At 26.4% G+C, this 14,559-nt stretch overlaps 1 protein-coding gene across 1 annotated transcript; it reads left to right on the top strand.

The window, feature by feature from the left end:
- The first annotated feature begins 13,779 nt into the window (after positions 1-13,779).
- LOC108832108 (uncharacterized) lies at positions 13,780-14,559 on the top strand. Its single transcript, XM_018605601.2, has one exon. It carries the CDS (start codon positions 13,780-13,782, stop codon positions 14,557-14,559), a length of 780 nt encoding a protein of 259 aa, XP_018461103.2.

The raw sequence follows: 14,559 nt of genomic DNA, 5'->3' as shown, positions 1-14,559 counted from the left end.
ATTGCTTGGATTACACGAACTCTTTTGGAATTTCATATACATCTATGTTCATATAAATGTGTACATCTATATATTAGTTAATTAACCTTTTATGTGCGATAATTGGACTCCATATAGTAATTAAAAGAATCTCAAGTTTGACTTATGGTAATCAAGATTAAGAGAGAGAAGGATTGCTAAATCTCTTGGATGATAAAGTCATCATCTAGGTGATGCAGATCCAAATGCATATGAGAGGTTGATAGACATATAATATAAACTGCTCAATTGACTAATTAACCACTATGAAAATTACAGCATAAATAACATGCATCAACTTAATTCAATTGGAAAAGCTATAAATAACGTGCAAATTTTGGATTTGGTTAATGGATATATATATATACAGGGGCTGATGCACGTAGAGACCTACGGGGTCACGTGCCCCCATCTCTTTTTTGTTTTTCCTTCACTATTTACATTAATTTTGTGTAATCCTCTCAATTCAAAAATTAAACATGATGAGAAAATATAAAGTGCCCCCGTCTCAATTCTATTCAACGTCCGCCCCTGTATATATATATATATATATATATATATATATATATATATATATATATATATTAGGTTAATGGAATATGTCTTATGGTGACGAGTAAACAGATGTGAACAGAGGGAAGATGCGTGAGAGATGATGGAGAAGATGATATTTTTTCTCGTGAACAAATTTCATTCAAATACGCTATGTCATACATTTTAGGCATGTTCCGTCAATTCCTTTGCTTTAGGCTTTTTATATTGATTTCTTTGTTTCAAATCTACAATATATAGCATATAGGTTTAATATACCCTCTTGGTCCTCTACCACTTTAATTTTGAAAATAACTTTTTGAACTGATGATATCTACAGGCAGTGAGTTTTTATATTATGTATCAACCACATTAACGGAAAAAATGATTATGTGCTACTGTATATCAATTGTATATTAACGTATCATTTCATTTGATGTTTTCAAAACGTATCTTACTCATAAATAATTTAAATTGTTCTCCGAAAAGCATACATTGTGGATCTTGAATCCGCGGAATGTTACAATATATGTCTTACACGTTTATTCGAGGGGATGTGTTAAAAAATCTAAATTGAAAGTTAGTAAGATATATTTGTTATTTCTTGATTTTGAACTGGAAACCATAAACTATAACCCGAATCTCCTTGGTTGGTTGTGTTTACTACAAAAATAAAAATCAATACAGTTTATATTATAAATTTCATTTCAAATATTATGATCTACCACCAAAATTTAGCAAAAAATAAAATAATATGATAAAGCTGTGTATATAATTAATTTTTTGTTAAAACTATTCCACTCACAGACATGAAAGAGCGACACTAGTTAAAGTTGCCATATTTCGTTCCACAAATATAGACCGGTCCACGAAGCTTTGGAGAGATGCAGGGAATGCGATATCATCTTAAAAAGACATGCACTCTTTTGAATATTTTCGAATCTTAATATTTTGTTTTCGTGAAGTGAGAAAACTCTTTGATATTGCTGGCAAAAAAATCTCCTTATATTTATGCTGGCTAACTCCCTCCCCAGTTTTTTAGTGGTCTATTTCTTTGTTTCTTTTTCTAATAAAATGTGTTCCTCAAACGGAACACCCTCCTTTTCTTTTATTATGTTAACTAGGTTATTACTCGCGCCTTGCGCGGGATGAAAGGATTAAAAGAAATTACAAATTTAATCTATAGATATTGAAAACACGGAAAATGACATATTATACATAGAATAGATTAGCATAAGTAACATTGATATCCAGATTAATGTAAGGAAAACTAATTTGGAATGAGATATTTACTGAATTTTTCAAATAACAAAAGCTTACCGAAGTATCCGGATAAAAATAACCTTATTATGGTTCATAAACAGTAATTGTCTTATTATTGAAGTTAAATCGTTATATTTCATTAAAATTATAATGGTTTTGAAGTACATAAAAATTGTAAAAGAAAATAAATATATTGAAGTAAATAATATTAAGTTGGAAAACAATAGAAAAAAGAAGAAACTAATATGAATTTTCAAATTTAGTGGACTTATTAAGACTCAAAATTTTAAAATAGATCCTTTATCGAACCTTAATATTCATTATAATTCAAAATACATATGAGCCTCTTTTAATTTATCTTTTATTTATAAAAAGTGTTTTTACTAAAAAGTTTCGAGGAAACACGAGACCAGGGGCTACAGTTTGATTGTTGGATTCGATCTCTTTTCTCATCACCTGATATATCTAGATGTTGCCACAAAGTAATGTTGCAAATCCCTAATTGTTCTTAGATTTCCAGACAATTATATAAAGTATTATATGTATAGGGCGAAAATTAAAGAAATCCACATTAAAAATGACGTTCTCCTTAAATTTAATCGGAAATAATTATATGAATTTCCAAATTTAATGTATGTCACCATTTATAAAAAATTTCTAATAATTTTTTTTTGTTGCAAAAATTAATAGACTGCAAGAAATTTAATAGAGCATTCCTTTTTGAATGTATTTTATAATGTTTCAAGATTGCTCATAAATTTTTATTTACGACATTTTGATTTTACAATATAAAACAGTTTATATTAACCCCCACTTTGTTATCATTTCCCATAAAAAATATTAATAAAAATAAAAGTCATATACCAAAGTTTTATAATCATATTTTCGAGTCCCTAAAAATGGCATGTATTATTTATGAATCTAAAAAAAATTAAATATTATAAAATATGAATCATAAACCCTATCAATTTTGACTATATATAAGACTATCCTACTAATTTCGTATAGGATTATAATTGTAGATTTCAAGATAATTATAGAAATTATTATACACATATGGCGAAAATTAAGGAAGTTCACATTAAAAAAGGTTAGTTCTCTAAATTTAATCGGAAATAATTATATAAATTTTCAAATTTAATATCTTTCACCATTTATGATAATTTTGTAATCAAAAGTATTGTTGCAAAATTTAAGGGATTGCAAGAAAATTAATATGGATTTTTTTTGAATGGATTTTACAAATTTTCAAGATTGCTCATAATTTTTATATACGATATTTATTTTACAATATAGAACATTTTGTATTGTTCAGTCCCAAAAATAAATGTCATGTATCCCATAAAATATAAAAATATTTAAAATAAATGTCACCTACTAAAGTTTTGTAGAAGAACATAGTTATGAATCTTTTATATTTTCTACTCTCTAAAAATATCATGTATCATTTATGAATCATACAGAAATTTAATATTATAAACATATGAATTGTATATATAGTCAAAACTCTATCAGTTGTGACTATATATATCAGACTAACCTATTAATTTCGTATAGGATTATAATCGTAGATTTTTAGATAATTATAGAAAGTATTATATGCATATGGCAGAAATTAAGGAAGTCAATATTAAAAATGATATTCACCTTAAAATTAATTAGAAAAAATTATAGAAATTTCCAAGTTTAATGTTTGTCACCATTTATGATAATTTTGTAATCAAAATGTATTTTTACAAAATTTTAGGGATTGCAATAAATTTAATATAGAATTCGTTTTTGAATGTATTTTACAATTTTCAAGATTGCTCAAAATGTTTTATATACGATATTTTGATATTACAATATAAAATAATGTATATTGTCTATCCCAAAATAAATGTCACATATTCCATAAAATACAAAAAATATTCATCAAAATAAATTTCATGTACTAAAGTTTTATAATATAACATAATTATGAATCATTTATATTTTTCAGTCCTTAAAAATGGCATGTATAATTAAGAATCATAAAGAAATTTAATATCAGAAAAATATGAATCGTTTATATATAGTCAAAACCCTATCAATTGTGACTATTGATATCATAGTATCCTACTAATTTTGTATAACATTATAAAAACCCTACTGGATTTGATATTATCGTTCATATCAACACACGTAACCAATTAACATGACCAAAACATTATGTTAAGATACATCACAAAATCGTGACCAATTAACATGACCATGCTCGAGTCAACTTTTTATGAGGTACTATGAAAACAATAATATAGACTTGTGATTAAGTCAAATAATCAATGTTACCTTTATGAATATTCCATTTATAGATTTCCGAAACAGTCACACAATTAATACGATTTTTTCTACAATTAATTGTAAAGATATAGTGGTACATAGATGCATAAAATGAAGGATATACTATATGTTTTAGGCAATGGCATGACTGTAATAAGTCTAGGCAAGAAAGGGTTTTTGAAAAAAGGTTGTGAGGTGGATTGTGGTGATGCCAAGTAAGTAATGGCAAACTTGTTAATCACACATGATTAAAAGGTTTATTTATAAATGGTCTCCTCAAATAATAAGAAGGGGATTTAGTAGGACAATTATCTCAAATGCTGATTTGATAAGGATCACTGCTTTCGAAGTACTAATATTCGTCTTATTTTATGAAAGTGGTAGTTTAGGAAATTAACCTTTTAAATGATACTATTATTTCGCAGTCGATGAGTTTCTTCGTGGAACAGTAAAAAAAACTACTTTAAACACTTTCATAAGTAATAATTTTATACATATCCGGATTGGTCGTTTCAGTAAAGAGTTTTTTTAACAGGAAAAGTATTTTTATTATATCGTTCCAACTTCCAGTTCTTTATAACGATATATACGTCAACGGGATTCTAAGCAATTTTATTGGAAACTACAGTCACGGTAGAAGTTAAAGGATCAAACGTTGGCTGTAACGTAAGTCATCTATACACACGCACAAAAGTATATTATCAGTTTTCTAAAGTCAACAATGAGCTAAAAAGCTTAAGTTACTTGAAGTTTTTTTTTTTGAACTTAAGGTAGCTGAAGTTCGTGGTTCTAAAGGATCAAACGTTGGCTGTAACGTAAGTCATCTATACACACGCACAAAAGTATATTAGAAAACGTTTGGTATATCAAAAAAAAAAGTTCGTGGTTCTAAAGAGTAGGTTTGGTGGAAATATGTTTGGTATATATGTGCGTAAAGTTAAGATAAATAGAAAAACTTTACAATTAAAATTTTACTTTTAATTCGCCAGAATGCTTGACATGATTTTACTGAAAACCTAGAGTATGTAGAAAATGTTGTAGTTGCTATTTTTTAGTTTTCGGATAACAAGGTCCTGGATGTTTTTTTTTTTTTTTTGCTAGAAACAAGGTCCTGGATGTTGCAGATTAATTAACTTTCTCCAACTTGCGTGTATACTGCAGATTAATCTATCAAATGTGAATTAGTCGATTACTTTTTCAAGAACAAGGTTATAGTTTCCTTTTTAGAAAACAAGGTTGGAATTTTACCAAAACTTTTGACGTAACCAACAAAATTAAAATATATATACTTGCATTTGCCAACATATACATTTAGAAACTGTTCAAAATTCTTTAAAAAATACTTGTTTTAAGAATATACCTCTGTTGTCGACAACTTGTGTAAGTATATTTGTATATGTATATTTATATACTGGAAATGAGAGAAAATAATTGTGTATATATAAACATGATCTTTAACAGAAAAAAAATATAAACATGACAAAATAAAACAATCAAACAGTGTAATAGGACAAAAAATTAGGTCAAAGTTACGAGCATTGCAATTATTTCTCCTAGGGTGGACTACTTCAAACCAATACGCACAACACAAATTCTTCTCATGGACTGGGATAACGTATCTAAATTGAAATCAAATCGTGCATGACGACGTGAATTAATTACCCCAGATACACGACAAAACCTTATGAGAAAAATAAGTAAAATAACGTCCCACATTATTATTTAATGGAAATAAGAAAATATATAAAAATAAAATAAAAACAAATTCAGGTGATGACTTTTTTCCTAGTTTTATATTTTGGTTACTCGTTACTAGTTTTTAGATTTTAGTTTTTATTTTTATGTTATTGATTTTGCAATATATTTTAATTTTTTGAAAAATATGAATGATTATTTTAGATTTTAGGTTTTAAGTTTACATTTTGCTTTCAGAATTAATAAAATTAGTTTTCTTAACAGTAAAATATTTATCCTGAAAAAAAATATAAATTACTATTATCAAAATACACAAAATTATTTAATAAAATTATTTTAAAACAGAAACTGTAAATAAAAATAACATTATATTGAATCTGATATACATGCAAAATTTTGTTCTTGAATGTCTTCCATATAGTCCATATGAGACTATGTTTTTCGTCTTCATCTGAACCAAAGTCTTCGGTTTGTATATTACCAATTATTAATAATTCTTTTGAAATGGGGTTGTAAGTTAGTTTTAGTAAATAAATGTTAAAGATATATATTTTTATAACAACAAAATATATAAAGACGAAAATATTTTTATTAATATAAGTTATTTTTAGTTTTAGAATTTAATTTAAATTATAAAGAAACTATTTTGTTGATTCTTAGTAATTTGGAATAGTTACTATTTATTACTGATCTATTTATATTTATTTATGCTATACTAATGCATAAATATTCAACAAGACAAGTTACGTAATATTGCTTAAAAAACAAAAAAACATGGTTTTTAGTTTTTGTTTAGAAGTAAGTATTTATTTCAAACTCTAGCTTCCCTAAATTTTAGGGAATCTATTTTGCAAAAATATTGATTGGTAAAAAATAGCTTTTAAAAAATAAAAAATAATAAAATTAATTCAAAACTGCAAACAATCAGACTGAAACTAGTTTTTCAAAAATAGTAGTTGAAACCATAAAATTTAACGAAACCAGTTCTAAGTACTCCATCTATTCATTAAAATACATGTTTTAGAAAAAAAAAAATTAAGAAATAAATACTTTTTATTTTATTCGTATACATCTTTTATGAATTATAATGATTAATTGTAAAGTTCATAAAATAATTGTATTTATTAATTTATATTGGCGTAAAATTGTATAAAATGGATAATCACAAAAAACTATGCATTTATAACTAAAATTTAATATATGTAAAAAAATTAATACATGTAGCATTTTGAAACAAAGATACTATTTTTTGAGTTAGAAATACTGATCAGATAATCCGCAGACTGTTTTGTCCATACAAACACTTATTATTACTTGATTTATTTCATCAATATGATGATATTCAATGTCAAGATATCTGATAATATATATATATATATATATATATATATATTAGGGGATGTTTGATTCAAGTTTTCATAAGGATAAAATAAAATTCAGATAATTAAATAAAAAAACATTTCAATGTAAAAATAATTCGTGCTTGTTTTAATAAAATTTAGTATCTAAATAGTTAATTTATGAATAAAATATTTAAAAATTTAAAGATAAAATTATATATATATGTGTGTGTGTGTGTGTGTGTGTGTGTGTGTGATTTTTGATTTTTTTATTTTAACGGATATTAGATATTAGTATTTGTTTTAACTATTAGATTTATAAAATAACTGAAATTTCTGGATCGAATCAAATACAAATATTTTGTCCATCTTTATTACCATTTCAGAATCAGTCTTCAGTATATTTAGGTTCTAACCGGTAACCATCTAAAGAACATGAAAAATGAATAATAAAAAAACTGTAGAAATAAAACTATACGAATGACAAATAATGGTTATTCTTTATCATATTTAGTAAGGAACAATATTTTTCTATATTTCTTAATTATAAAGGAATAAGAAGGAATGAAACTGAAAAGATATTTTTTTATAAATTGTAAAACTTTTTAGGAACATTAGAGAACGTATTATTTATCTTCATTCTTTGGTCACTAGTTAAACCCTTAGAATTAAACAAAAAAAATCTTTTGGAAATACTCGGGGAAATGACACACCAACTCTGAAGTAAATACTGGAGTAATGGTTTAAGATGAGTGACGAACCACAACTGAAGTATATCACAAACTTTTTTTTCTTTTTGACTAATATCACCAACTTCTTTTGCATACTTAGAACACTAACATTACAAGATTATTTCTGAGTTTCTCGAAAATGATATTAATACAAATAATAATAAAATATTTGGGTATTTCAAATCTTAAAAATCTATCAATCTCAACTAAAAAATTATTGGGTTAAGCTTCTCAAATTTAAGATACCCAAATAATTTTTTTTATTACTATTTATTTTGTATTAATTCTTAACACCCATTGAAAATAAATTCTCTTCTATGTATTTTTTTCTAGGAATTTTAAACACAAGCCATATGGATTAGCTTTTAACACATGATGTATGAGGTAAATTTTCCAAGATGTACTAGTTAGAGCACTTCCAAAAAAAATTCGGTTTATTTTTCGGTAGTTTTTTAGAAATCCGTAATTAAATACTAATATATATATATATTAATAACCAATCTTACGTGATATTATATATATATTAAGAAACTTCTGATAGGAACTCTCCACTAGAAATATTCGAAGGATTAGACATTAATGTATTTATAAGAAACTTGTACATCAGTCCCTAGAGTTGGTGAGTTTATGAATCACGGAAATTTGCTTTTAGTTAGTAACATATTCTTACTAGTGTTTTATTTTTTGAAAAAGAACATAATCTTACCAGTACTGCAATTTGGTTATTTTCGATTAGTGTGTGTAAGTTTCTTTTTAGAACCGGATTTTGTGGCATGGTGGTAAAAGATTCATAGTTGTAAGTTCTACCACCTAGGTTCGAGTCCTAGCCATCGGCAGATTAACATGGAATCATCACCAACCTCTTTGGATGCTTTTGGCGGACTCTTTGCCAGATAAAACTCATATTTCCGGTAGACAGTGTTTAGGTATTCTTCAGAATTTATTTGGAGACATGTGAATACCATGGTCATCAAAAATAATTTTTTTTTTTGAAAAAGAACACTTCCATTAGTGTTCGTGCAAGTTTTAAATAGAATTGTACCAAAAACAAGTTGTAAATAGAAAGATAAAAGATAATCAGAGAAGAATAATTGTGTAGGAAAACTAGAACAATAAAGATATAATGTTAGTTTTTGCAATTTTTAGTTCAATGAGTATATTAAAACATTAGGATAAAAAGTACATATATTGGATCAGTTACAAAAAAAAAGGTAGATATATTGGAAAATTTAAAAAGTAATGAGATTTTCCAAATCGTTAAACTACACTTTGTTTCCCTTCAAGAAACAAATATATATCTAGAAATTCACAAAAAGGTATGTTGCACTATTGTCTTCCAAAAGTATCTTCCCGCTTTCCTTCAACATTAATCAACATTGTTTCTTTTCTTTTCTTAACGTTTACACCCAAAAAAAACATTAATCAACAAAGCTTTTATATATTAAAAGATAAACATTACCACATTTTTTGTAACCACCTATGGTCATCAAAATTAAATTTAAAATCCTTAGAAAAATATTTTGGTCCATATAAATATATAGTAACTAGGTGATAACCCGCGCCATGCGCGGAATGAGTGACCAGAAATTATTACTTTTAATCTATAGATATTAGAAATTTAAAAGTTATAGTCACAAATATGAGATCTAATGATATATATCTACAAAATTGTACATGTATATATAATGCAAGCTTATTTATTTTTTACTTTTAGAAAACTTGTGTAATTAGTTAGGTGTAAATGAGGTATATTTCTTTAGAAAACAATATATAAGAGTATACAAAAACTAATATAAATTTAAACAATATATAAGAGTATGCAAAGATAAAACAAAACATAGACAATTGAGTTTTTTCTTTCATAAAAAATATGATTATAATATTAAAAAGACATAGGTAATAGAAAAATAAAATACTAAAAACAAATAAAAAAACTGATAAAAACCATAATAATGTGAAAAGTGTTTTCAAGACTTCTAGTTTGCACACAAAGAATTAATTTACCAAACTAAACATATTTATTTACCAAATTCATTAAACACAATGATATACTTCTTTCTGAAAGCATCAATTTCTGGAATATTATTGGATTTAGCCATGAGTGTTTTGCTTGCTAGAATGTTTTGATAAAGAAGTTCGAGAAGCAGAATGTGGTGAGGAAGAGATGCATTGTCGACAACGTATTTATATTAAGAACGAAGCTGGTCTAGGGTTAATGCCATGAAAACAAATCACCATAACTATAAATTTTTTTGGATATTTAATATTACATAACTTACGCTCAAATGCATAACTAAAACTTACCTTAAATTTGAAAACATAATTAAAATTCTCTTTTATTTGACCAGATTGACGAAAATCAAAAAAAGTAAGATTATGATTTGCTTCGAAATTTTGAATTCATAATCTAATTTCCTTATATGCATCATTCAAGTATTTTCGGTGTACAATTTTTTAAAAATATGGCATCAATTCATAGCATTGATACACAAAATCACTTGCATATCAATTTCGGCATCGAGATTGCCTTGACCAACACTATAATTGGTGAGATAAAACTCATGACATAAATAATTTGAATTAAAAAAAATTGTTTGGTAAGGATAGACACTTTAGGAAACGTTGGTAGAGTGATTAGCCAAATTTCAAATAATTAATTGGTAATTATGAGCATGAAAATCCGTAATAGGAATAATTTAAGGCAAATTTCACTTTGTTGTAGCCTCACAATACCATCTAAATATGATATTTGGATAGGTTGGTGTTTTAAAAAAAAATCTCATAAAGTATATAACAGGCAAAAGTATGGAACCATATAATATCACGAAATATGCATGAAGGATGCATAGAATGAACCACATAATATCATGAACAAAATTATAATAAATTAATATATTGATCACGCATGAAGCATACAAATATGTCAAATTTATTGCTTTTTACTATTGTTGCATTAGTTTGTTGTATTTGAGTTTGCATTTATGTAAAAATTTATCTTTGAAAGAATCACACTTTAGGAAACATATTTTCATAAACATGCAAAATAAGAGAACCACAAGAACCATAATTGTAGAGTCAAAACGATCAGACATATTTTTGGAAACAATGGACATACGACTTCATAACGTATGTCATTATATTGACCTCCGAATATTAACTTTTTGTAACATAATATCATGTCTTATAAGAAAATGCTAACATAATTGACAATGGCAATGCAATGTAATATTCCTAGCAATCAAAGGGTTTTTTCAAATTATGGTTGAGAGTGATTGTGGGAATGACACCTAAGAAATGGAAATATGTAATTAACACATGAATGCAAGGTTATTGTTTATGAGTGCTTCTAAAATAATATATAGGGGATATTTTTTATTAAACCAACCATAAATTTACTCAATAATGTTCTTCATTTGTTTCCTTATATAAAAATCATGGAATTGTCTAATCTGACTTAAGTATATATGGCAATTAATTTTTTTGAATAATAAAGATTTGATAAAAATTAGTCTATTCTCTTTCATTTCTTAAAATTATAACTTATTAAAATAAATTAAACAACCAAATAAACTATATAATAAAATTTTATATTTTTCAGTATATGATATATTTTGAATTTTTAAAAACAAGTATAAATAACTAAAGTTGTTAAAATCTCATATTGAAAATTTGGTGATCCATGGTTTAAAATTTTTGTTATAACAAGATACAAATGATTACCAAATTATATAAGTAAGAAACTTTATTTAATATATATATTTTTAAAATAAATCATATACCATACAAAAATACATAATTATTTTAGTTTCGAAATTTGCTTTGATTTTTTGAGAAAATTTTGAAAAAATATTGACAGCTTAACATATATATATATATATATATATATATATATATATATATATATATATTTTAAACTTGCATTGAATGTTTTTGAAAATTATAAATTACTAAAACTATTAAAACAACTCACAAAAAAAATTTATTATCAATGATTTTAAATTTTTTTATAGAAAATTCAAATGATCAAAAATAGAAAAACTGTTTGTTTCGATTAATAAAATTTATTTATATGTTTGCACCAATTTAATTACATACGTAACAGTTACTGAATTTTTTATTATTCAATATATGTTTATTAGTTTATAATATGAAAAAATATAATTTGTAAAAATAATATATATAATATTTATTCCGCGCACGGGATACTAACAAAAATACTAACAAAGACTAATAAGGTGCGGATCATAACTTTAGTAAAGTTGTAATTTACAACTTGTAAAGCCCTACGGGAAATAAATTAAATAATAACAAGGACTAATAATTGCTAAATGTTAGTACTATACTCCATATCCCTAGTCCATATAATTTTGTTTTCTCTATGTGTTCAGTTTGTTGTCGCTATCACGAAGAGTAATATTTTAATTAGGCCACTCCTAAGATTGTTATTCCATCCGCTTTATAGAAACACTAGATATGAGCCCATTGCGTTGCAACAGGTTTTGTTTGATGTTTTAATTTAATAAAAAATATAAATAATAATAATTTTATAATAATTTGATGATTGATTTGCATATGTTGTGTGAGATTTATTTTATAATAAAAAAATTAAATAAGTTAAGTTAAAATTTGTATTTATTTTATTATTATGGTACATAGATGAATTTTATTTATTTATTTAATAGATAGTTTTTATTAATGATTTTTATTAAATAATTTATCGTATTGTTGAAGTTTATAAATTATTTTTTAAATATTTGTTTTTAAGTTTCTTTGTTCAAAGTTGATAATTAATATGATGGCGATTATATATTTAAAAATGTGACTTATTATAATATATCTCATAATTAAAAGTACATATACAAAAATAAAAACCAAAACAATTTTTTTAAAATAATTATTAATATTATTAATAGTAAATTTCCAATTTTAAAACCCTAACCAAAAGATAATTGCAACAGATTATTTGATAATAATTTGTTTTCTAATATTGCGACATGTGTTTAAATATGTAATGATTGAAAATATATGTACCATGAAAATAAAAAAACGAAGTTTGAAACAACTAATTTAAAACTATTTAATGTTAAAAAACAATTTTAAAATTATTTAATAGTAATTTGTAAAAATTTTCCTTTTTCAATTAACAAAAATATTAAACCAAAAATATTTAAAAGACTGTTTAAAAGGTCATAACCAAAAAAAATTGTCATTTAAAAACGATTAAAAAAACAGTTATTATTAAACCAAAAATGTAAAAGGCTGATTAATACTAATTTTCTTTTATTCAAATTTTAGTTAAAAATGTCATAAACCAAAAAAAACTTATTATACAAAAAAAGAAAAATGTAAAATATTTTTTAATTAACATAATCATGACACATGTCCCAATCTTAAACTTTTAATTACCGTGTGTCGTGATCGTGTTAATTAATAACTTTGAAGAACCAATCTTTATATAATAAGATATATCAATTTTTATAATAATTTTATTAATAGAATCTTATTTTTTTAGTTATAAAATAAAATCATTTGTATATATTATTTTATATTTTACTTTGTATGAAAGACTACAATATATTGAAACCAGTTCATCATGATGAAAACCAGAGAGAAAAGGCGATTTCGACTTTAGGGTTCCGGTGGTTAATTTTCCAGCTAATCCTCTACTTCCGACCCTCACAATCCGTATTTCTCGGTTATGGCGAGACGTGGGCTCTCCAATCTCTCCATGATCTGACAGTTATCCCCATGATTGAAGACCACGATCGTGAAGAAAGACATCCTCAACTTCCCCGAAGTTTGATCTATATAAGCAAGTCACTGTGGAGATATTTTCAACACAACTACAATCTTTCTCTCGATTGCAACTATTATATACACGACTCTGTGATCTCAAATCCATGGCGGCTAATCTGCGACGTGGATTTCAGAACATCAATTTGGGTGCCGACGACCCCCCGGTCCAAGTACCAGACTATGTCATCAATGAAGCGGCAGCGGAAAACCGATTCATCATCATTGGAAGGCCGGTGATGCCGAGAAGACAGAACATAAGGGCGATCATTGCAACCCTTCCAAGAAACTGGGGGCATGAAGGGGTTCATGGAAGGCTGGTTGAAGGTAGACGCTTCCAATTTGTCTTTCCCTCTGAAGAAACTTCGGAGATGGTTCTCCGTCGGGGACCATGGGCTTTTGCTGATCGTATGTTAATCATGGAGCGTTGGACACTGGCTTTCAATCCTCTCATGCTCAATTTCATTCCTTTCTGGATCCAAATCCGTGGAATACCTTTCCAGTTCATGAGTCAAGCGGTTGTCATGCACATTGGGCGTGCCTTGGGAATGTATATGGAGGTGGACTACAACCCAGAAGTCACGGCTAGGAGAGAGTTTGCTAGAGTTCGTGTCAATTGGAATGTGGATGAACCGTTGCGTTTTCAGAAGCAGTTCCAGTTCACTCAGGGAGTCAACACTCTGCTGCGATTCACTTATGAGAGGCTTAGGGGTTTCTGTGAAGTATGTGGAATGCTTACGCATGACTCTGGAGCCTGTCTGATTCAGAACGGTGGCCCTGCAAATGATGACGATGATGATGATGACAGCGGTAATGACGAGGGTCAAGAGGAAGGTGCTAATACTGTATTGGAAAGGGTTGATGCACCAGGAATCATTATTGAATAA

This window comes from Raphanus sativus, chromosome 5 (assembly GCF_000801105.2).
Source record: "Raphanus sativus cultivar WK10039 chromosome 5, ASM80110v3, whole genome shotgun sequence".
Lineage (NCBI taxonomy): Eukaryota > Viridiplantae > Streptophyta > Magnoliopsida > Brassicales > Brassicaceae > Raphanus > Raphanus sativus.
Note: the sequence above shows the minus strand (reverse complement) of the source record. Positions and strands in the feature narration are given on the sequence as shown.